The 25,444-nt window shown below is 50.2% G+C and overlaps 1 protein-coding gene across 6 annotated transcripts in view; it reads right to left on the bottom strand.

Annotated features, from left to right (window-relative positions):
• Positions 1-25,444, bottom strand: part of ARHGAP26 (Rho GTPase activating protein 26) — a 357,099-nt gene that overhangs the window by 282,327 nt on the left and 49,328 nt on the right. For 3 of the 6 annotated variants that reach the window (XM_029583876.1, XM_029583877.1, XM_029583878.1), the window contains exon 1: positions 2,918-3,412. The exons of 1 other annotated variant lie outside the window; for it this stretch is intronic. In XM_029583876.1, coding sequence (XP_029439736.1) covers positions 2,918-3,071 — 154 coding nt within the window. In that variant the 5' untranslated portion in view covers positions 3,072-3,412. Of the gene's footprint in view, positions 1-2,917; positions 3,413-25,444 lie in introns of those variants that run through there. 2 more of the 6 variants (XM_029583875.1, XM_029583879.1) reach the window with 2 other exon arrangements.

Here is a 25,444-nt window from a genome sequence, read left to right as displayed (position 1 = left end):
GTTACAAACGGTGGGTATTCAGCAGGCCAGGCGGATTGATGAATGACAGCACTCCCACAGCGAGTTAACCCACAACTCTTCAGAATAATCCCTAAAGTCAATGTAAAGTTTACTGAAGCTACTATTAGCCTAGGAGGAGCAGGGTTCAAATCCCACTGCTGCTCCTTGTGACTCAGGTACAAACGTAGACTGTGAGCCCTCTGGGGATCGGGAAATGCCTGCATTACCCAAATGTAAAGTAGGATTAAAGTGAAAAACAAGAGATAATAATAAAACTGCTAAAGACAACATGAGTGACTGGATTTAGCTACATTTTCCAAAACTATTCTCCATCTGATTCTGAGAAAGTGAAAGTCTGGGTTGGATTTCTGAGCCAGGGAGAGGCAGAAAATGGGAGTTGGGGATGCTACAGAGACCCCTTGGGAAGGGGAGGAAGGGAATCCCCGCCTGAGCTAGGCCAAGCATGCATTTTAGACTCCCCATGCATTAACATACCATTTGCTTACTGCATGGGGAGTTTAATGTTGTGGGTCCTGGGTTAAGAAACCGGGCACCGAACATCAGCGTCGCAGTCCCAACGCAGGGCTTGATACATCAGTCTCAGGGGGTTTCACAACTCTCTCACCGTGTCTTGGTCACAAGTTGGCAACGTGGCCCGCAGAAGAATTCACGAGTGTCTAATGGGAGCGGCAGCGTGAACGCTTCTGCTACGGCCGCTGGGACTGAACGGACATCACTGGCTTATCTCACTCAGGCCACCTGAGCTGGGATTCCAAGCTGTGGCCTAGCGTGAAAGGCTCTGTAATGTGCTGTCCGCTGTCCTGCAGTCTGATTCCCCTGTTGGGTTTTCTGCATCCCAAGCAGACTGGGGCCGGGGATACTGCCATTCACAGCCCCCAATGGGAAGGAGTCGTGAGCAACTGATTCAGATCCCATGATGCAGGGTCACAGAGGCTTCACTGAGCAGACTATTTATTTATTTATTGTTTTTGTTATACCGAGTTTCATGATAGGCATCACATCAACCCGGTTTACAAATATCAAGGAGTGTAAAGCATAACGTAACAAACAATATTTTCAATAAGAACCTTGAACTTTAAATACAGTGAATCAGAAAAAGGGAGAGGGAAAGTTACAAAAAACAAGGAAAATAAACTTGGGATGGAAGGGGAGAAATTGAACAGCACAATATTTACATTTCAGCCTATTGATACATTAGAATAGCAAGTGAAAAAATAAGACTATGAAACGGTACATAGGTAATCAAATGAATAATATGACAGTTGTGAATGGTAATAGTATGATAAATATTCAGCAGGAATTAGTGAGAGAGGGTTTGAGGTTGGTTGATTCGTGTTTACATTCCATTATTGCATACGAGTTAGTGCTAGTGAGAGGAGGTTTTATTCAAGGCTTGGAAATGCTTTTTTGAAAAGCCAAGTTTTTAGTCTTTTCCTAAATGTTAAAGAGCATGGCTCCTGTCTCAAATCAGGTGGGATAGAGTTCCAGAGAGCTGGACCTGCTGATGAGAAGGCTCTGAGACTCAAGGATTTATGTTGGTAGGTTTTGGCCTTTGGAATTTGGAGTGACTCTTTGTAGTGTTCCCTGATAGGCCTGGCGGAGGTGAATTTTTTAAGTGGTATTTGTAGGTCAAGACTAGCAGGGAAAGTCCCCTAAAATAGGGGGAAAAATCTCTGGGAACCTCATGGCACCAGGATCCCAGCACTGATTCTGACTGAGCTGAAAGTGAATGGAGAAACTAACAGACCATTAACAAAAAAACATCCGTAAGACTGTGACCATTCCTCTGAGCTATCCAGTCAAGGTGGGCCACTGAGCCAAGGAAGTCCCTCTGTTCCAGACGGCCAAAAAATAAAATAATAAATCAGTTCCTATACACCCAGCAGCCCATGCCACCAGCTGTCACTGTCACAGATCACAAATTGCCCAAATAAAATCCCAAGAAAATACAGTCTTGATATAACATATCAAAAGGTACATCAGTATCACCAAATAGTGCTTTTTCCCACTTAAATAAACTCGTATAGAAAAGTTCAAGCAAAGCATCCAAGCGTGCATTTGTGGATAAATAAGATGGATCAGGTGTGTATTGAGCAGGCGGACACTACAGACGCCAGACTAAGAGCACCTTCTTTACAGAAGAGAATAAATCATATTCTACACAGAGAAACCGGTTCGAATAGGAGGGGGAGGCGAAAAAAATGGCTATGTCAACTTTGATTTGAGGCTAGTCTAGAAAAAAAAGAACATTTCCATGGAAATTAGAGGGAAAACACCTGGGAAGGGCCAGTCCCACGTTAAAGGAATTCTGCCCAGAGAAGAAAGGGGAAAATTCAGCAGCAGATCCTCAAGGAGGACAGCAAAACCCCCCGGCAGGGGAGCGATGCCGATCCATCTTATTTATCCACAAATGCACACTTGGATGTTTTTGCATCGCTCCCCTGCCCCGGACAATAAAAGCTGCGGCTCGTGATTTGCACATCAAAAGGACTTCCCTAACCCCAAAAATGTGGCGAAGCGCTGGCGGGAGGGAGCAAAGCTTCACTGACAGCGCCCCACGGGGGATGAGCCGAGCCGCTCATGCACGCGGTACAGCGATCGGCGGAGCCCGGTCCTACAGCGAGGCAGCCACCCGCACCGAGAGAGAGAGAGAAGGGTTTCGCTTCCCCTCTGCGGAGCGCATCGCCCGGGGGGGGGGGGGGGGGTGCCCAGCGCCGGCTACCGGTGGCATCACCGAGGTCCTGAAATACTAAGCAGGAGCGGATGGAGCAGGAAGCGAAGCCGCTCGCTCTCTCTCGGTATTCCCGTTACACTGCCAGCCCCGGGCACGGCCTGCCGCCGCTTCCGGCGCCGCGATCGGTGCGGAGGAGGACCACCACGGGGGGGGGGGACTTACTTTTCAGGGCGGCGATCAGCGACTTCCCGTCCTTGATCAGCTCTTTGATGAACTTGTTGGTCTTCTCCAGCTCCAGCTCGTGCGATTTCAGCTTCTCCCGGAACTGCGGGCTGTCCAAGCAGCAATCACTGAATTCCAGGGCGGGCAATCCCATGGCTTTTAAAACATAAAATAAAATCGCGCGCGCACCAATGCAGCAGCAACAACAACAACAACAAACCCCCCCAAAAAAAAATAATTAAAAAGAAAAGCCAATCCTCGAGCCGCTCCTCTTCAGAGGGCTTGGGTGGCAATGCATGGATGGGAAGGACGGCCCTCGCGGCTCACACCTCCCGGGGGCAGGTTTGGCACTGCGGCCATCGGAAGGTGGGGCGGGGAAGCCGCAGCTCTCAGCGGGCGGCCCGGCTCCGACGCTGCTGCTGCTGCTCCGCCTCCGTCCAGCGCGCGCCTAAAGTTTTCCCAGCGCTCGTGCGTGGGTTCAGGAGGGGGGGGGGGGGGGGGGCAGAGCAGCCCCGGGAAAGGCCGATGAGCTAATCGGGGCTGCGTCGGCGCTCGCCCCCCTCTCATTGGTGCGCTTCGGTCGGCTAGGGGTTTTTCTCGCCCCGCCCCGATCCCCGACTCTGCCAGTCAGAGCCAGGCTGGGAGGTGGGCGGAGCCTTCAGCGGGACAAGGCAGGGGGCTGGGGGGTTGAGACCACCGGAGTGGCAGTAGGCCCTGTGGGGGGAGGAGCTTCCAGTGGAGTCACCGCCCCTTTTAAAGAGCACTTTGCTCCCTTTCTTTTACTGTTATTCGTTACTATTTTTGTAATTTCCCCCCTTTTTATGTTAATCGCCTAACGTTAAGACTTTGCCACTGCAGTTATCCGGCTCGCTCTCAGCTGTGCGAGCAGCACATACTGATCTCATTGCATTCTTAGAGAGGGAGTTACTGCAGTGAAAGAGTATCAAGTGCTTAGAACAGCAGGGTTCAAATCTTGGGCAAGGCACTTCACTTCATTATCTCGGGTACAAGATTGGAAGCTCTCTAGCTCTACAGAACTGCCTCTCCGCCTGAAACTCGTCTTGAACTGCCACGGAAAACATATGAGCTAAATAGAGCAAGCAATTTCCCATACCCACGAAATGCAAAAAAAATTCAACCCTTAGTAAAGCAGGCCCTTGGTTCAGTTTTTTATTTAAGTGATTGTATGTTCTTGGTTCAGTTTTTCTGTTCCTTTCTTCAGTGCCTGTGCAAACACAATATAGTGTGCTCAGGCCAGCACACGGGGTAGCACGCTATTGGACACGCTAAAATAACCCCCGATGCAATACAAGGATTAGCGCAGCCAAAACGCGTGTCCAATCAAGCCCATAGCTAATAACGCTCATCACATGCAAATTCCATGTATACGAGGCTATTAGCCATTACCCCCACAATGCCAAAAATTGCTGCGCAGCCAAGGCTCCCATTTTAACGCCTGCCCAGGAGCTGGCATTAAAACATGCTTCGCTCAAGGGCTCACCAAAAAAAAATCCTTTCTGTGACTCCTCCTATTAGTATTATTATTATTATTATTTAAGGCTTTTATATACCGACTTTCTTGATACAGATCAAATCAATTCGGTTTACATCGAACGAAGCAGAACTATAACCAACCATACAACAAGAGACAATTTGAAGGAGCATAAAAGTTACATTCTAACAAGGTTGCCTTAACTATTAGTATCGTTGTGATACTACGGTAGTTAGGAAAATGGGTACTTATATTAAGCACCCGTTTTCCTGGGCATGCGATTAAATATGCTAATGCAGTGCCACGTTAAAAAGGTCACACTAGGGGAAACCGTGTCCATGGCGTGTCTTTCCTATCAGGTGTGCAGGAGATATGTGCAGGTTAGGAAAACGGGCGCTCAGTACAAGTGTCCGTTATAGCCTGCGGCAGCCGATTGACCATTACAATATACACGGCCTGGAGCGGGTACATTGTGCGCCCAGAATGGGTTTTTTTTTTCAGGCAAGCCTTTTTTATTTTGCATGGTGCTGCTTTCGGTGGTTCCTCCTACTCAGTATCATCGCAGAACAGTAGTTTTTGCTTTTTAAGTTGAGCCCTTGATGCCCAGCAAGACTTTATGCCCTGCTCCAGGAAGTCGTAAAATTTTCCACGTTAAAAATTGCACGTCGCACGCATGGCGATTTTTTTAAATTGGGGGGTAATAGCTAATGGCCTCATCTCCATGGCATTTACGTGTGATGAACGCTATCAGCTACGCGCTTGTTTGGACGCGCTAATCCCATTACTGCGGAGAGCTATTCTAGCGCATCAAGTAGTGCATGGACCCCAAAGATAGGCAATTAGATGGGGTTTAATTGAAGACAGGGACTGCTTTATCTAATTAGACAGAGCTGCAATAAATCAAGGCCTCTGCTCTACAAAGGATCCACATAAGAAAAGAAGGAAATGGAGTGGGGGGGAGATGAAGTTAGCAAGTAGCACATTTAAGACTAATCAGAGAAAATTCTTTTTCACTCAACGCACAATAAAGCTCTGGAATTTGTTGCCAGAGGATGTGGTTAGTGCAGTTAGTGTAGCTGGGTTGAAAAAAGGTTTGGATAAGTTCTTGGAGGAGAAGTCCATTAACGGCTATTAATCAAGTTTACTTAGGGAATAGCCACTGCTATTAACTGCATCAGTAGCATGGGATCCTCTTGGTGTTTGGGTACTTGCCAGGTTCTTGTGGCCTGGTTTGGCCTCTGTTGGAAACAAGATGCTGGGCTTGATGGACCCTTAGTCTGACCCAGCATGGCAATTTCTTATGTTCTTATGAAGGGATTCCAGGTAGGACTAGTTTCTCCTTCCACCATAATGACTTCTTGGCACTCTACTTTCTACCTTATACAAAAATCTTTCTTTCGTGGGGCGGTGGTGTCAGACCAATAGTCAACTTGCCTTCTTACTCTACCTACAAGAACCTTTATGAAACCCAATCTTGACAAAATATCTATATTTCAGTGACTTCTTAGAACAGTAGCCTTCCTTTATGAAAAGTTGCCCTGCTGGTGGTAGCACATTTTGAAAGGGACCCATTACTCTCTTTGGGGCTGATGCACTACAGCTTCCCACCCGGTTGGACAAGCGTTTTGGACATGCTAGAATAACTCCCGATGCAACAACGGGATTAGCACGTCTGAAACGCGCGTCCAAACCAGTGTGTAGCTAATAGCGCTCATCACATTTAAGTACAATGTAAATGAGGCTATTACCTATTACTCCCGATGCAAAAAAAAAAAAAAAAAATCACCGTGTGCCTGAGGCGCACGATTTAACACGCAGAACCTAACACCAGCTCCGGGGCTGGCATTAAGTCATCGTGCACTCCAAGCCGCCACAAAAAAAAAAAAAAGCCAAATATCCTGCTTTTCTGTGGTTCCTCCTACTCAGTATCATCCCGAACTACAGGAAGCAGCATTTAAAAAAAAAAAAAATCTTGGTAGCGGTCAGATTAGGAAAACGGCTGTGCATGGGTTAGGAAAGCAGATGCTCGTTAACTGGGCATCCGTTTTCCTAACCGGCGCACAGCTACATCTCCTGGACACCCAATGCCATGGAAGCACTATTTATCCCTAGCGCATCCTTTTTAGTGCGGCAGCTCATTTTCCTATTGCATCGGGGCGCCCAGGAGAGGGGGGAGGTGTGCCCGGTTTGGTCGCACGTTGTTTCAAGCTTGAAATTGCATCGGGCCCCTTTATCTTTTAATAATGTACTTTGGGGCTGGTGCCGGGGCGGCCTCCCCCGGTCGAGAGAACAAACGACGTGAGCTGAAAATCAAATCCAAGTCCTCTGCCTGACAGCGCGCGGCGTTCCCGCTGAGTCACCGGGCCGGCACGGGTTGCAGCTCTTCCCTGACGTTAGCCAATGCTATTAGTCACAGCCTCGCTGCCCACCTACAGGATTGCTGAAGCTCGAGATGTGCGAATCCCAAATGTTCCCACTCAGAAGCAAGATTGTGCTTCCTCGTCTCAGAGCCCCTGGGGGGTGTAAAAGTAGCTGCCATGTTGAGGCCTCTGAGCAGCCCAGTCAAATATAAATAAAAGATAAGCCACGAAGGAAAGTCCCTGCTCCAGAACCTTTAAAGCTGCTCGTTCAGTGATTTGGGAAGGGGGGGGGGGGGAGTTTATTATTTTTCAGATAGAAAAATACCTTCTTCTAGTCACAATAGACTTCAGTGGATATTAATCAGGATATTGTCATTTAAATCCATGCACATCAGCATTTAAAAGCTTGCAGAGGGAGATTTTGGGGGAAGAATAGATGTCTACAGGAAGCCTCCTTCATTAGGAGCTGGGAACTTTGCATGCCTCCGGAAACAGCTGATCTGAGGAACCCGAGCATGAGGCTGTCTCTCGGGAGGGGGAGTTCTAACATCTGCTCAACTCACAGCTGGACAAAGCCCACAAGATGCATTTTTCAACCTTGACGCGCGGGTTAAATCCTTAAGGTTGGAAAGGTGCGATAGCTAGCTTCCTTTTCTCAGTGCTTGCAAAGAGCTAGAAAAACAAGGCAAAGACCTAATCACTGCTGGTACTGTTGCAAGGGAACAATGGGCCAGCGCACACAGTCCCGGCCTCTTGCTCAGCACCTGCAGAAAACACAACAGAAGGCTTGCATCTGCTTGGAGTCTGATTTGTATATAATCAGCTTCATCATTTTCCGAAAGCAATCGTATAACTAAACTGAGCACCCTTGGTATGGACCCTAAAGGGACTGACTGGTTGGGTGTGATGATAGCAAAGGGTTGTGATAAACGGAGTTCAGCTTGTGCAGAGGGATGGTGCTTGTGGTGTGCCTCGGGGATCAATCCTTGCATAAAGTCCTTTTCAACATTTCCGCAAGCAACATTGCAGAGGAATTGTCTTTTGATACCAAAATCTACAACAGGGTAGGAAGATGTGGGAAACATGAGGAGGGAGCTAGTGAAACTGCAAGAATAGTCTAAAGTCTGGCCACTAAGATTTAATGCTAAAAAATGAAGGGTTATGCATTTAAGTTGCACGAACGCAAATGAGAGGTACAGTAGAGAGGGTGAAATTCTTCTAAGCATGAATTGACAAAGCAGATTGACAAAATAAAAAGTAGCAAATCACCTGGACCAGATAGTTTACATCCCAGAGTTCTGAAAGAAATAAAGCATGAAATTACAGATCTATTACTAGCAATGTGTAACCTATCATTTAAATTGTACATTGTACCTGAAGATTGGAAGGTGGCAAATGCGATGCAGACATTTAAAAATGGCTTCCGGGGTGATCTGGAAAACTATAGACCGGTGAGCCTGACTTCAGTGCCAGGAAAATCACAGAAGATATAGAAAGGCATAGTTTAATGGGGCACAGCCAGCGGGGATTTTTACTCAAAGGAAATCTTGCCCCACACATCTGCTACTTTGTTTGAAGGGGGTTAATCAGCTTTGAACTGGCTAACCACCTAAAAAGGGCAGAATATACATTTTAAAATGTAATTAATATAAACCACCACCCCCTCCCCAGTCTCGGGGGGCTTGGTATTCAGAACCCAGAAATGGGGACACGGTTCTCCAGGGCCGAGAGCTGGGGGCAGGGTGGCTCCAAGCAAATGAAATACTCTCCGGTCTCTAACTGGGCTCCAAAGAAAAGATCCTTTAGTTCAGAGCCTTCAGTGACCGACAAGCAGATGCAGGGAGGAGGACAACGCAAATGCAGTCACAGTTCAGAGGAAGCTTTAGTTCCCTCTTCAGAAACTTCCTTTGTGAAGATGGTTTCTCTCTCACTTCTCCCTCCCGCGTTCCCCGTTGCATTTTCTTCCACTCCTGCACCAGACGGATGGTTACTCACTGGGCCTTCTGTGCAGCCACAGGAAAGCCCATCAGAAGGGTCTTCAAGAGGCCCCAGACCCGAGGCCGGAGCGCTCTGGCTCGGAGGAGGGTCCCACTCCAGCAGAGTCCAGGGGTGGCCTGCGGCTTCTCTCACCCTGCTCCTTGGGCACCCAAGGGTGTACGTGGAAAACCCCCAGCCTCACACGCACCTGGCTGCTCCCGTCTGGGAAATGATCCGATTTTCTTTTTGTATATTTTCCGCTCTTCGCCACTTCAAAGCGGATTACATTCAGTGCAGTCTCAAACAGCCCCTGACTCAGGAGGGCCAGGGCTCTTTAACTGTCTCCCCTCAGTACCAGGCCCTTGAGGGGATGTACCCTGCTGGTCTGTCAGAGAGGTGACCCCGGGCTCTGGAAGATCCTCCTCCTGCCCCCCTGCCCACTATAGCAGCAGATGTTTATTTCCTGAACACACTCAAGCTTCTCTACACCTCTCCGCCGCACAGGGGCCACATTCAATTCCCCGGGTACTTGTCCCACCCCCCTCCTTCCTATCCCTCTCTTCTCCAAGCTGCCCCATTCAGCCCCTTAAACACCGCCTCCGTCCCTGGCTGCTCCCGCTCACCCTCGGGCTCAGCAGCTGCAGGGCGACGTCACCGACAGACAGCGCCCGCCCGCCGTGCACTAAGCCTGCGCGCGCTCGGTTACCGCAGCTCTCTGGCCCCCCGCTCCTTCCACTTATGTGCAGGGCTGAGCTGCCAAAAGCCTGCAGGGTGACGTCACTGACAGACAGCGCCCGCCCGCCGTGCACTAAGCCTGCGCGCGCTCGGTTACCGCAGCTCTCTGGCCCCCCGCTCCTTCCACTTATGTGCAGGGCTGCGCTGCCAAAAGCCTGCAGGGTGACGTCACCGACAGACAGCGCCCGCCCGCCATGCACTAAGCCTGCGCGCGCTCGGTTACCGCAGCTCTCTGCTCTCTGGCCCCCGGCTCCTTCCACTTATGTGCAGGGCTGCGCTGCCAAAAGCCTGCAGGGTGACGTCACTTTCAGACAGCGCCCGCCCGCCATGCACTAAGCCTGCGCGCGCTCGGTTACCGCAGCTCTCTGCTCTCTGGCCCCCGCTCCTTCCACTTATGTGCAGGGCTGCGCTGCCAAAAGCCTGCAGGGTGACGTCACTGACAGACAGCGCCCGCCCGCCATGCACTAAGCCTGCGCGCGCTCGGTTACCGCAGCTCTCTGGCCCCCCGCTCCTTCCACTTATGTGCAGGGCTGCGCTGCCAAAAGCCTGCAGGGTGACGTCACCGACAGACAGCGCCCGCCCGCCATGCACTAAGCCTGCGCGCGCTCGGTTACCGCAGCTCTCTGGCCCCCCGCTCCTTCCACTTATGTGCAGGGCTGCGCTGCCAAAAGCCTGCAGGGTGACGTCACCGACAGACAGCGCCCGCCCGCCATGCACTAAGCCTGGCGCGCTCGGTTACCGCAGCTCTCTGGCCCCCCGCTCCTTCCACTTATGTGCAGGGCTGAGCTGCCAAAAGCCTGCAGGGTGACGTCACCGACAGACAGCGCCCGCCCGCCGTGCACTAAGCCTGCGCGCGCTCGGTTACCGCAGCTCTCTGCTCTCTGGCCCCCGCTCCTTCCACTTATGTGCAGGGCTGCGCTGCCAAAAGCCTGCAGGGTGACGTCACTGACAGACAGCGCCCGCCCGCCATGCACTAAGCCTGCGCGCGCTCGGTTACCGCAGCTCTCTGGCCCCCCGCTCCTTCCACTTATGTGCAGGGCTGCGCTGCCAAAAGCCTGCAGGGTGACGTCACCGACAGACAGCGCCCGCCCGCCATGCACTAAGCCTGCGCGCGCTCGGTTACCGCAGCTCTCTGGCCCCCCGCTCCTTCCACTTATGTGCAGGGCTGCGCTGCCAAAAGCCTGCAGGGTGACGTCACCGACAGACAGCGCCCGCCCGCCATGCACTAAGCCTGGCGCGCTCGGTTACCGCAGCTCTCTGGCCCCCCGCTCCTTCCACTTATGTGCAGGGCTGAGCTGCCAAAAGCCTGCAGGGTGACGTCACCGACAGACAGCGCCCGCCCGCCATGTACTAAGCCTGCGCGCGCTCGGTTACCGCAGCTCTCTGGCCCCCCGCTCCTTCCACTTATGTGCAGGGCTGAGCTGCCAAAAGCCTGCAGGGTGACGTCACTGACAGACAGCGCCCGCCCGCCATGCACTAAGCCTGGCGCGCTCGGTTACCGCAGCTCTCTGGCCCCCCGCTCCTTCCACTTATGTGCAGGGCTGCGCTGCCAAAAGCCTGCAGCTTGGCCGGGAACCCGCTGCTCCTGTTCCGATTACTCAGCACCCGCTGCTCTCGCTGTCAAACTCTGCCTTCCATCCAGCGCACGGATACAAAAGCCTCTCACGGATTTCTCTTTCCAGCCTCCCTTCCCAGCCACATGTTTGTTTGTTTTTTTTGTGTTTAAAAAAAAAAAACATTTTGGAAAAAGAAAACATCCTTGGACCGGCCAGGGCTCGGTTACTGCATGCCTAGTAGCCAGATTTGGGATGCTCGCGCACCCCGGTGGAAGACAGAGCCTTACTCTGCGACCCCTGGCAAAAACATTTGTGACTGCAAGGGCTAGGCTAGATAGAAAAGGAGAAACCCCACACACATATATATTATTGCTGTCTTGGGACAAGGAAGGAATAAAAGAAAAAGAAAATCCTTCAATGAGTTTACATAGCAGGTTTGCCATTCTCCCTTCTCACCACCTCTCTAACTCACTGTCAGAACCATTCGGACAATGTCTAAGCCGCCTCCATATAGGTTGTCGGCTGCCATAAAGCAGCGCTCTCTCGCCCGGGCCCAGAACATGATATGCATTTGTGGCAAGAGTGCAAGCCATGTTATGCCTACTTTTGGAGGGCAGTGGTCCCTGCTCCACTAAAGTAACCCTGTCCTCAATGTCTTGTCTAAATTGTAAGCTCCACAGGACGGGGACTGTCTCTTCTGTGTGTGTGTGTGCACAGCCCTGCACACTCCTTGTAGCACTACATAGAAATGGGTAACAGAAGTATTATAGTGCTCCAGTGCTGTCTGTGAGAGGCGCCGTGCGCAGTTGGAGATTTCAGCATTGTTACCGACTGTGCCAGGACCTGTACCCACCGAAGCCTCATCACCCATGTAGGCTGCTACGAGGAGGAGGAGGGTGATTAGGCCACAGCTGGGGGGCAGACACCCAGGAATGCACAATAGCATTGCTGACTCCCTTCCGTAAGTCTGGTTCGCAGTTTTGGGTTGGGGTTTCTTTTTTTCATTCCTTACCCCATGCTACATAAGTCGTGGCACGAAAGTGAAGCGTGAGGGGGGCGGGGTGAAGAATAGTTGGCACAGAGAACCGGAAAATATTTGCGTAATAGCATGGGAAAAGAAAGCCAGAAATTCCTTGCTAAGTTTCTGATCCTGTTTCGGAGGGCTGAAGAATAGGCTGTTGGTACGCCGTCCCGCAGATTGCTGGGCGAATTATCCCACGGTGCGGCACCGGGCCGGAAGGTGTATTCTGCTGCCAACTGATGGCTGTGGGGACCATTTATTTCTAAGCCCTCTGCTTAGGCATGGGCCGTATCAGTGTGACCCCAATGGGGGTTGGGTAGCAGGGCGATAACCCCCTCCACACCCCCTAATGCCGAGATTCTCAGACTCACCCGAAAGACCAAGAAGAAGCCATCCTCAGCTTACCTTTTTTAACACAATAAACTTGATTGTTAAAAATATAAATTTCACATTTCGACCTTAAACTTCAGCCATAATCCAGGTCTCCCCCATTGACCCGCGTTTTATTGGGGCCTGGTCAGAAATCCGTCTCTTCGCCCACCCGTTTCTTTTTACTGCCTCCTCTTTGTGAGATTTACAATTTGCTTTTCACTTCCTGGTTGCATCCTATGAGGCAATGACAGCCAAAAGTGGATGGGCCTCTGCGTGACCACAAGGATTGCACATCAGTAATTCCCCTCTTGCCGCTGCTCCATGGCCCTCTGTCTTCGTGTCTAGAAGGAAACATCCCTGCAGCGCCCGTCAAGCGACTCGAAAACGAAAGCAGAACTAGAGAAAGAGACTTCCTCCTACCTATTCCTGGCAGGCAGGAGCACTGCCGGCTGGGTGAGAGCCAAGCCACTGAGATCTGGCAGCCCCGTCCCCGCAGCTTCCCCCAGAACAAACTCACTTTGCGCCAAAACCGTTGCCATCTTCAGTTTCATGCCGATTTCGGTAACTGCTGTCCCACTAGAAGACCCATTTTCCAGCCAGTCCCTTCTCAGAAGCTGCTCACTGCAAGGGGGACGGGACCTTCATGTCGGACGTCTTCTACGTTACTGCCGGGGGAGACCTAGCAGTCAGTAAATGGTCCAGTAAAGCCCGGGCTCACATTGGAGAGGAGGCGTCTCCTGGTGCTTAGAGCAATGGATGGTGAACCAGGGTTCAGATCCTGCCGCTGCTGCTCCATGTGTCACTTCTCTCTCCGTTACCTCAGGTAGAAACGTAAGGCTTTAAGCTTTTTATCCCAGAGAACAAGAGAAAAGCCTTCGTAAATCAGGCCCTCTGGGGACAGAGGAAACCCTAGCAGTACCTGAATGTAATACGCTCTGAAGAGCCTGAAAGCAGACTATAAGCAAGCAAAGGATTTTTGTGTGCCCTTACTTCTAAGTGGATTGGGGAAGGGGGTTCAAAGAAAGGTGGCACCGAGGTAGCGGTTGCATCACCTACAGCTCCTTTGTTGACGCGTCATTCTACAGATTCAAGCAGACCAACCCGGCAGCAGCTTCAAACTTTGTATTGTGGAAAGAAGGAGCTTAAATAGTGAAAGTGGCCCTGGAGGACGGGCGAGTCACTGTCCAGCCATGACTGAACCCCTCCTTTGCAGAGGACATTTAGTTTCAGAAAGGGCCTTGCCCGACAGTGCTTACTGTTCAAGGACTCCCCCGTGCCTGGCCAGGTCCTGGTTCTCAGGCTTTGGAGACTCCCCGCTCTGTGTTCGGCGCAAGGCCCATAGGAGACAACTTTTCAGAATGAGTTGGGGGGGTGCTAAACTGAACATAAATTATCCCTCCCTGGTCACAGTGAAGGAGTTCACCCAATATTGGCGGTGCTCAAGCATCCACTGCACCCCCATTGCTGGCATCTGTGGTTTGACCCTAGGTAGTGCACCAAGTGATTCTGGGGAGTCCCCCCCCTTTATAAATTATATTTATTTTCAAAATCACACATTTTCAAAGAAATAATGTTTATTTTTGCTGATTTGTTTTTTCAGGGGGAAAATGGCTAATTACAATGAAATGGAAGAGGCTGTGGTGTCCAAGGCTTTTGACTCCCACTGGACAGGCACAGGCCGTAGCTGCTAAATCGGGAACTTCCTGCTAATTTGTACTCAGGCCACAGCCCGAGGAATGAAAAGCTGCTCTGATTTATGCTGAAGGAAAAACCCCAGACCACAGGAGCTCTTGCGCAAGGGCTGCTGTGCAGTGCAGCCAGGGAGCCAGGGGCGTGCAGACTTTCACTCGGAGCTCACAGCACCTGGGAGAGGCACGAAGACAATTGGGGCTTTGAAACCAAAAGCTCCAGTAACTGGAGACTTGGGAAACCTGAAAGGGTGGTAAAAGTTTATACGGAAACCAAACTCCGCTGAAGAAAACAGATTAGAAGTGCAGGGCTATCTTAAACGTTTTTGTTTGCTTTTTGTGTATAGTGCTCCCAAGCTATTCACCTGAGGGTGGAATCTTTGAAAAGTAAAATATATCTATATTAATATCTATATCTATATATAATATATTAAAAAAAAATCATCCCAGCAGCCCTCTGCCCCTAGCCAGGTACAGCATCCCCCAGTCTGTTAAATACAGGCGTGCAGGTAGTGTGACAATAAAACTGATATGTCGTCATATACAATAGTCGACAACCGATAAGGGCCTTTCGGCCCACCCAATCTGCCTATTTGTGTCTGCCCATTGACCCTACTACTTGGCCTCTGGTCATCTCCCTTCTTGCTCTTGGTATCTGTCCCAAGAATAACTTGAATTCCATCACCAGTTTGGTTACCAGATCGTCTCGTCTACCAGGAGGAGAATCCTGCATCACCCCCTTCAGTAAATTGAAAATATCTTCCATGAGACTTTCAACCCCTGCCTCAAAGAAAGCATTCCCTGCCTCAGGTTGCGCTCCTGTGTCCCTTCAAAGCCAAGTACTGAATTCAGCACATTCCCTACAATTTTCAGCTCCTTTTTATTGAATTGTTGGTCTAAGGCCAAGGAGGAACGGGTATTAAACCAATGACCCTGGAGGGAAGATACCAAGAACATTCATAAGAGCGACAGGCAACACAAATATGTATTTATTTATTTAGCTTTATATACTGGGGTTCTGGAGCAATCACATCAGTTTACAACAATAAAATATTACAAAATTTAAATACAGCATAAAACACATAATTGATAATACATCTTTAGCATTTAAAATAAATAACCTCTTAAAACATAAAATAAAATATAGAAGCATAAAACAATAAAAAAAAGTTCACTAAAGTCCAGCGATAACCATTACTGTCCAGCTAAAAAAGCTCTCTCTCTTCTCCAAACGCTTGCCAACAAAGTTATGCATTACTCTCATTCCTATCTTCAAACGCCTGCCTAAAGAACCATGCTTTGAGATTCTTTTTAAAAGATGGAAAATTGGTTTCGGTGATTGGTGCTACCTTAACTTACACCTGTAAGATGTCATAAAAGTGTCTCTCCCTGGACACTGGTAGATGAGGTCATAGGAAGTAAGGGTGTAGCGGGGTGTCTGACACTCCCTCATGGGAGGTAGGGATGTACATTCGTGTAAAACGAAACTGCAGACTGCGACGAATAAGGCTGATACTGAGCTTAATTCATTCAAATCAGGGGCCCCCGAAGCCAGCAGATCCCCACCAGACCGGATAAATAGGGGATCCAGGCCCCGGCATTTTTTTGGGTGGGAGGCTCCAGGAGGCCTCATTTTCAGTTGTTTTCATTTTTTTCTCACGAATGAAAACAAATCATACAATCCACGAACCGAAATTCTTGGGGAAAAAAAAAATCCTCCCGACCACGAACCGAAAACACATTTTTTTTAGTCCTGCACATCCCTTAATGGGAGGAGGTGTCTTTCGACTGTAGCTCAGAGCTCAGTGCCGGTCAGTACAGTGCTTGCCTTCCCATCTCCTGTCCTGAGAAGGGAGCCGATGGATCCAAGGGGGGTGGTTTCCAGGGTTTTAGGACGAGGGAGATTTATTTTGGGGACGCCCAAGAGTGGACCAGTGAGATCTTCCGAGGAACCAGAGAAGAGGTCTGCAGGAAGCAGGGAGTCTGAGAGAGATTTATTCGGTGTTTTGGACAAGGAAAGTTTTTTTTATTTTGGGAGGAGTGAGCACGGAGAAAGTCCCACAGAGCGGCTGGAAAGCATCATCAGGAGGAGTCTGCAGTTTTCCTGCTGGGAAGAAGTCATGTGCAGCTCTATAAGTGACTGTATCTGTGACTTTCCTCTGGCTCTTTCCTCCTGCATTCAAGTGCACTATCCCGACGTGTTCCCTCTGTGACCTTTTCCATCTGCAATCAAGTATTTGGTAAAAAAGGATTTATTTTTGAACGGCAGCTGACGTGCGCAGTGCGTTTCTATTACTGTGAGATGCAGGCAGCTTAAGAGCCTTTCCCCCCACTGTTGGAGGAAGATCCTGGGAGCACGAGTCAGACGTGGCCCCAGCGCCCCACAGAGGGCCCCCCCTGAGCCCTGCTAGCCAAAGCAAACTAGGACAGGGGCTACATACGTCTCCCGCAGCAGCCAAGACGGGGAATGCTCAGGAAGTTCCTGAGCGCTGGAGCAGAGGGAACATCCTGATTGATAGTAGGATTTAAAGGCAGCTCTGACGTGAAAAACAGTCCTCACTGGCACTCCAGAGTCTTCTGCTTTTTCCTGGCTTCCCGCCCTGTTCCTGGTTCCCTGTGCTGACTTCCCAGCTTCCCAAATTCACCATGGACTGGGCTGTCTCTGAAGAGCTCTGCTGCAGATGCTGGCGATATCCTTGCAAGCTCTGATCGGACGCACGTCCCCTTATGCACTCTATCGGTTGCCCATGGCCCAACCAGAGCCTGACTCTTGACCCACCTCGAGCATGGAGGGACTTTGGTAATAGCCAAGCATTTAATTCACGTGGCGAGGCTGGATTTTTTTTTTTTTTTTTTACAACAGTCTCACTAACCTTGGTGGCTGTGAGGATTATTATAACATTTAAGTGAACACGGAAGGTGACCCGGCTGTTTGCCTGGGTCTTGTTCTTGTTGGAGACAGAGTTAGGGATGGCAGGGCCTGAGTGGCCTGCTAGCCAAGGTGGTGGAGGATGTCACTGTAGTAGGTTTTATGCCTGCCTGTGACAGGTGTGGAGGCCAGTGGCAGGGTGGGGGGACATCAGAGCTCAGATAGGAGACATGAAGGAAGGGGAGTTGATGAGGGGTTGCATATAGGAGTTTGTGCGCTTTTCTATCTAAAGTAAATGAATCTCACTTGGGCGGACCATGTTGGTCTTTGTCTGCCGATATCTGCAATGTTACTATGTTCTCTGTGACCTGAGATACGTAGGGTCTATGCCCTCTGCATAGACCCTACGTATCTTTGCAGAGGGCTCTGCACCCATAATAATACAAACAATTTACGTCTGACACCGGCTGTGCTTAACGCTGCTGACATACTTCAACCTTCCAGGAGGTAGAGAAACTATTACCGCTAATTGTTTTATGATTCATACTGCCAGGGATTGACATAAGAAAGATCAACAGTTACATCAACGGTTGAGATGCCAATGCTGAGAGGACTCACCAACCTCAGCGAGCTGTGCGCTCCATGCAGCTTGCAATATTTCTAAAGTACACACAATAAATAACAATATTCCCCCCTTAACTATTCCACTACCGTGGCTTTACTGTGAAAGCAGCTCCCCACAAGTCTCCAGCATCTCTTGGAAGAGGCACGCTCACGAGAGGCTAGCCTACGGAGCCCCACTGGTGCTGACATCGCCAATGACATTAAGTCCCGTAGGAGCCAATCAGATCCCAGGCCAGGGAGGACGACTTTTAGCACTGGCATGGACACGGATAGTCCCCTGGGGGTTCAAGGGAACTGGTGGTGAGGGCAGGGAGGGATAGCTACTCAAAGGACTTAGCATCAGCATTCTTTTATTCAATGTCACTTTGGAAAAATACTGCGCAGTATACCGAAGGTGTAGCTTTATATAAGGGGGGAAGATCTGAAAGGCGGAAGAAGGTGAGGTCACCTCTCTCATTACAATGCACACAAGGAAGGGAAATCACGGGGGGGGGGGGGGGGGGAAATCGACCATACTCTGGCCAAAGAAGTGAGAAGAGAGGAAATCACTCCTGAGAGAGAGCGAACCGCTCCACAAATGAGTGAGAGTCCTCCTCTGTCACACAGGCTGCAGCTTTTGAATTAGGGCACTCCTCTGCCCGCTCACCGTCACTGCTCTTACAACGGGACACGGAGTGACCTGGTCCATGAACACAACCCAAAATGAATAATGCCAAGGTAAAGAGAACTCATTTCATTTTAATTTTAAACCTTTATGTGCTGCCTTTATGAATCGTCAAAGTCAATATATCCTCAGAAGTGAAACACAATTAATTCAAGCAGGAGTCCAAGGCGAGCAGAAGGCAGAGGCGCGTGCGAGACGCCTAATAATGAGCAAGGATCAGAGCGCTGACTTGCCCTCTCCGTCCCCTTTTCATAAGCACTCGCAGAGTCCTGCAGCACCTTTCTGCCAAGTGCCACGCGGTATTTAATATTTCAGGCAATGGCGAGAAAGCCTTCCCCCACGTTTATGCAAGATATTAAGAACATAAGAAATTGCCATACTGGGTCAGACCGAGGGTCCATCAAGCCCAGCATCCTCTTTCCAACAGAGGCCAAACCAGGCCACAAGAACCTGGCAATTGCCCGAACACTATTTCTACTGCAGAGGACACTGGGCAGGCCCCCTGCTGGATTTCAGCCACTAAAAAAGGGGATTAGAGCCCTTCTGCCTGTGAACATTTCCCTGGGCTGTTTAATGCCCGGTAAGTAGAGAGGTCATCGCGCTATCGTCGGCCAACGTCCCTCTTACACTTTGGGGCATTGGTTCTGTACTGGCTCAGAGGAGACCGCCTGCTAATGTGTGACCCCTGCTCGGCCACTGGAGGTGAACTGGCAGCGTAAGAAAAATTCTGCCGTGGGTGTGTGTGAAAGCTCCCTGAGAGGGGGAATGCAAACGCTGGGGTAGAAAAACCTCCTCCCAGCAAGCACGCAGTAGAGGGTTTGGGGGGGTGGAGCTTTGAGAGCTGGAGAAACTGGAAGTTGGGAGCTGATGCTCCCATGGGCACTCTGAGGAGTCTGGAAGAATTTGGGGGGGGGGGGGGGGGGGGGGAATTGTAGCAAGTGAGCAGGAGCTGTGATGGGGCCCAGAAGAAAGGCAAGAGGAGTGGGGGAAACTGCGCCTGCAGGAAGGGGAAGGAGCTGGAGCTGACCAGACCCACCGCCTCTCGCTTCTAAGCCCTTACAGGGACCACGGACGGGCTCCCGACTCCTCGCCCTCTCCTGCTGCCAAGTACAGAGACGGCAAAGGCTGCGGCAGCACGAGGAGGTCTGAGGAGCACATCGGACTGTTAGAACAGGGAAGCCCAACTGCTTTTCCCTGTTTTATGGAGGATGCATATTGAGCATGTCTCTTCCGCAGCAGCCGCGGCTTTCAAAAACCAGAGTGGCCCTTTTATGTTCTTACCACAAAAAAAAAAAAGAGAAAGAATGAGAACAGCTTGACAAGATGCAGCTGGTAATGCTTTCCATTTACATCGTCAGGGCAATCTATGGAGAAATAAAGCAGCGGTTAATGAGTCCTCGTGTTTTATTCTTTTAAAATAGTCTGTGCCTGCTTAAGTTCCAAACCATCATTCATAGCCAAGCAACATGTCAAAGAGCAAATCACAATCAGAGCTGCTTTTCAAATGATTAAAAAGTATACATTATAATTTCTTAGGCAGTCATTAAATTCTTCCCAGACAGAGGGCCTGCATCAGCGAGGTTTTCCATGAACCATAAATCAGCGCTTAGTGGACGAAGATACATTGGCGTCAACGGATGGATCTCTTCCTTCAACCAAACTGCATGTGTTACCTATTATCCAAGAGTATTTCATTCCTTGACCAAACCCCTCCCCCAAAGATAGCCTGCGAATCGTATCTTGGGGAAAAGTTCATTGGCCCAGCTTGGGCACACGGTCGGTGATCACGACGCGAGTGACATCTGCAGGCTGTTTCTTTCGCGAAGGTGATACTGGATTACGAACTTTCAGGAAAGGACAGGTTAAGGGTCAGGAGCAGAGGCTGAAGACCTGCCCGCTGCTGAGGCCGCTCACGAGCTTTCAAATCTGCGCCGCTAAAAATAACTAGGCAGAACCAGCAAACCCCAGCGAGAGCCCCCACGATGCAGTGAGTGTTACGTTTGGTGGTCCATGGCATGGTCCCATACGCCAGACCCGGCTGCTCTTCTTTTGAGGCATAGACACCGCCAACAGAGGAACACCGAGGAGCCTGTCACGCCACGCCTATACGCTGCCATCTGTCTGCTCAGTCCCCGGCCCTCACTACTCATGCATGCATGCATGATGGGAAAAGCCCCCGTGACGCCCTGTGATGACATCACAGGTCCTCCCTATTTAAGGCTTCCTGAGATGATCCTCAATGCCTCAGCAATGGGTCTCCTGCTTTCTGTAGTGTGTGTTGCTCCTGCGGTCCTGACTGTTCCTGTGTTCTTGCCCAGCCCGTCTTCTTGTCCCAGACTCATCCAGCGTCTTCTGCATGTCTTTGGCCTGACCATCTGGTACTGACCCCTTGCCTTGGACCTGACCATGCTCACCTGCCACCTGCACCTGACTGCTGGTCTGCCACCTGCCCCAACCTTGGCCTGTCTTAGGCTTCCCCTGCCTGCTGTCTGTCCTGATCCCAGCAATGCTCTCGGACTCTTGCTCTATTGACTGCCCTAGGGATCCACCTAAGTCCTGCTGGCCTCCAGAACCCAAGGGCTCAACCTGCAGGGGAGGCGACTGGTTTAGGTGAAGCTCCAGTCTCTCCTGCTTCAGGGTGCATTTTCCAGCTATTGGTGTAGGTTCGCCTCCAAGGCAGTGTCAACCATGCCACAGCACCAAGGAGTTACTTCCACGCCACTCAACACAGTGAGCTGCGTGCGGGTCACAGGATGTGCAAAACCAGTACAGAACGCCACCAGCAGCACAGCGGCCAGAAGACCTTACTTTTTGCTGGCTCCCTCTTGCACAGAGTATGGGCTTTTTGTTCCCTTTGCTGCTGACTTCACTGCCTCCTTTCGTTTGCTTCATCCACCCCAGTGTAATCCAGGCACTGTCTGTTTCTTCCTAACACCAACTCTGGCAAAGTTCAGTCATTCTCAGTTTGTGATGAAGTGCCATTTGCAATTAATTCTGTGGGTTTAAGGCTTTTTAATAATTATCAGTTATTTATCCCCACTTAACTGCCTAACAAAGGAGCTTCAGCTGATGTATATAATATTAAACAAAACACATTATACAGAATAAGCATAAAACATAACGCAACTAACAATCTTAAAACTAAAGGCAAAAATTATATTTCAAATAAATAAAACTTAAAAATGAATAACTAACCATATATGAAACTGATACTACTGAAGCATGGACTCAACACTGCACAATAATAACTTGGGGGGGGGGGGTCACCTGCCAGCTCCCCCATCTCCCTCTCGCACTAGCGGCCGAGGGAGCCGACGTGAGGCACTTTAAGACAAGCCTGAAGACGTAGTCACCGGCAACCAGCAGAGCCTTTCTTGCAAAATGTCTTTGCCTTTATAGCCCAAAATGCTCCTTTACAATCATTCCAAAAAATGTAACACAAAACAGCGACTGGGTGAGCAGCAAACTCTGCCGCCCTTTCCACTTGTGAAGTATTGACGAAATTGCATTATTTCCCCTCCCCCCCCCCCCCCCCACGGGGTGCCCGTGTATTTTCAGATGCAGGTACAGCCTTATGCAGAGGGAGTGCATCGCGGCGAAGGCCGCACCAGACCGTCAGGGGCAGGAGATGGGTGCCTGCCCGCAGAGATAAAGAGCCACACCCATTCCACTATCAAGAGATGACACGAGTTAAAGAAGTTCTGCTCTGAGTTTATTAAAAAATAAAAGTGAAAAACAGAGAAACCTGCAGAGAAATGACGGCAGAAGAGGAGCAAATGGTCCACCCGCTCTGCCCAGCAAACAGACCAAAGAGGCTTTGTGATTGCCTTGAGTACTTATTAGATGCAAAGGATGGTGGAGAACAGAACATCTGGAAGATTACATATGGAGGGCCTGTCTGATCTCTAGTCAGGTTGACTCTTTTCAAATTCATTTTTGGGCTGCTGCAGGCTCATCAGGTGAGGTCTGGGGTGCCGTGTCCGGCTCCCCTCTGAGTAGCCCTCGCACTGCAGCGGGGCTCCTTCGGCAGGGCTGGATTTAATATTATACTGCCCACAGGCAGAATACTGGGGGGGGGGGGGACGATTTCACCCCCCAGAAAGGAAAGAGCAACGGGGACTAGCACAGGGTTTGGGGCGCCTTCCGAATCTGGTGCCCTCGGCCCTTGCCTATCTACTAAATCCAGCCCCGTCCTTCGGTTGCGGGGGCAAAGGTCAGAGCCTCCTTGTGGAGCGTGGTAGAGACGTGGCCATGGTGCACTGCCTGGGATTCCCTCCCTCTGGGGAGGGTGGGTGTTTGCACAGGACTCCTGGCCCGGGAGCAGCCGGATGCGAAACGCTCAGCCCTCGGATCGGTTCCCACGTGCGACTCGTAAAGCCTGCTAACGTTTTCCGCTTAGAGGGGGAGGGGTAAAATGAGCTAATCTGGTTACCGGAGAGCGCGACGGAGATAAACAGCGAGAGAGGAAAGCGGCGAGCAGTCCGGGGTGGTGACATTAGAAGATGGGCAAGATCTGGAAAACTGGGCAAAGCCAACAGGAAAACCAAGCAACATAGCCTGCCCCGCGTAAAGAAAAGTCACATTCACCGCGTTTGCAGCAGAGCAGTGGCGAGGACCAAACTGTGCCAGAAGCTGTGGCCGGAGGACAGAGGGTGCACACCTTGCACCAGAGTAAAAGACACAAAACGGCAAGAGCTAAGAGGCCAAGCTCAGTCAGAACTAGCGTCTCTTGGGCCTTTCGTTTGCGGTTTATAGCTCCTCTCAGCTCACTTAGCCCAGCACCTGCAGCCCCCACGCACCAAGGCAACTTCTGGAATCCTGCGATCCCAGACCCTAAATCCGGCCACCAGGTGTCGCTGTTGTTCCATAGCCGAGACTCCCCTGTCTCCCTCTCCAGGGGCTGTGAAATGCAGCCACCCCCCCCCCCGCCAGCTGACACAGGGAGCAAAACTCGGGGTTTTCTGCCCAGCGCAGCCACTGAGCCGGCGCAGAGAAAATCTTCTCTCTAAGAGTCATGTTCATGAAATGTGTTTTGTGTACGAAGTATTGAAAGCACCGGAAGAAGGAACAAGAGCGCATTCTTCTCCTGGCAACGTCCATGCACCAGGCTCCTACTGGAAGAATGCAAAATGGTTGATGGAGGAGGGGGCGGGACCCTTTATTCCAAGTCATGAAATACAATTTCTGTGCGTAACCTCAGCACAAAACCAGCGCTCTGAAGGGAAGATAATAAACCTCCTTCAACGTCTTTTACTCGAGAAAGTGAATCCAGTGACTGCCAGAGTGGATAAAACCTCTTTCAGTTCTGGCTGTAGAGTGAACCCTTCTGGTGGGGGTGGGGGGAAGCGGCTGGGATGCCCACAGAAAGCAGACACAGAGTTTGGGGTTTTTTTTCCTTCCCTTTTGTCCCGCCGTTGCCAGAGGTGAACGGCTCGCGATTGGCAGCGCATTGTGCGAACGACCCTTCGTGACCCCCCCATTCGCACAAAGAGCAGCACAGGCTGAAGACAAAAAAAAAAAGAAAAAAAGAAAAAAAAATGGGGGAGTGCTGGAAGCTTCCGTGGCAGGAAAGAAGGCCCTGGAAGAAACGGCTCCGAGCGAAAGCCTGGAGGGAGCGGGAGCGCGCGCGGGACAGGAGACGGAACGGCGACGGGTTTACTGCAGTTATTCAGCAGTTCCCAGGCCCCTGCAGGGAGGGTCTCGGCTCATGCTTTCCCCCCCCCCCCCCTCACAGCGACGGGGAGGAAAACCTCATGTTCACTGCAGCAAAATAACGACCTGGGGGAGGAGGGATAAACAGAGCGAGGCATTTCGATAAAGGAAACGGAAATGAATCGGTGCGAGACAGGCTGCGGCCCGGTGAATTGTACCCGCCCCCTCCAGATCTGAAGGCTGGGAGGGACACTGTGGGCCCTTATTAAATTATTTCATAAAAAGACGCAGGGTCCGACCATGTGCTAGAACCCTTCGGTAAGAAACTGGCAGTGACGGAAGTTCCTCAGCAAGAAATGAAGAGCGATGAGATCTCACCCCTCAGCATAAGTTGCTTAGACTCCTCCAGGGAGCTCAAGGGTCAAACTGCTTTATCAACTGAGCTCTCCAAGGGATATTTGTTATACAAAGGTATTGCTCACCGACTTATCAAAAGGAACTCTTAACAAGGGACAACAAATATTTATCACACAAAACAAGATATATAGGCACATCCAGGGGAGGGGGAGGGAAGTGAAACAGGCTGGCGTTATAACTCAAAGCTTCTCCCCCTTGCTAAGATGTTCACCTCTTTTACTGGTGCCCAACTTCCGACTTTTGGAACCTATTCAGTAAAGATTTTCCTCTGCTCACTAAACCATGTTTAGGCCCCAGCCTAGACAATCATCCGCTTAAAACAATTCAGGCTTTGTACAGGGAGCACTTTGTGCTGACCCAAGGGATTTCTCTAACTTAAGCCCCATGTCCGAAGGCCTGGCAGAATTCTGGCCGTCCTCGTTTCTTACATCTCCGAGCATGGCGCTCGACAAACATCGCTCTTAGGGTGACACCCAGTGGTCGACGGAACAGCAGCTGCAGAAAATGACTCATTTTTGTTCTTCAGGCCTACAGTTTTTATTTTATATTCCGCCTTTCATGACCCTTCAAAGTGGATTACATGCAGGTACTGTAGGTACTTCTGACCTTCATAATGGAATGAGATAAGATACTGGAAGCTGCGCATCAAGGATTCCTAATGAGACCTGGATAAAGTTAAGGGCGCAGGATGACCTTGCAGGGATGGAAAAAGCTTCCCCTGCTGTTACTTATTGAATATTAAACTTTTGGGTTCCAGCTACAGAGTTCTTCCTCAGTAGGGTGGACTGTCCTGTATTTTGGGAGTCAATACCGCAGGCATTTCCTTTGTCCTTCAAAACATGTATTTGTTTATTTCAGAAACTAAGAAATTGTTTGGTATCTTTGAGGATATTTGCTAAAAAGCAATAGCTTTGACTTTATTTTTTATCAAACAAACTCTCAAGGGAAGGTATCAGAAAAAGTGCTCACAGTCTCTTGCCCTATACAGGGCTACAACCCTTCTCATGTATCGGCACTACTAAATCACGTCATCTACCATTTCCCCTGAGAGCGTTCAGTTTTTTTGTTTTTACTTTTATCCCTTTTTACTTTTCAATTAT

This window comes from Rhinatrema bivittatum, chromosome 18 (assembly GCF_901001135.1).
Source record: "Rhinatrema bivittatum chromosome 18, aRhiBiv1.1, whole genome shotgun sequence".
NCBI lineage: Eukaryota > Metazoa > Chordata > Amphibia > Gymnophiona > Rhinatrematidae > Rhinatrema > Rhinatrema bivittatum.
The sequence above is the reverse complement of the archived record's forward strand: the minus strand, read 5'-3'. Positions and strand labels throughout refer to the sequence as shown.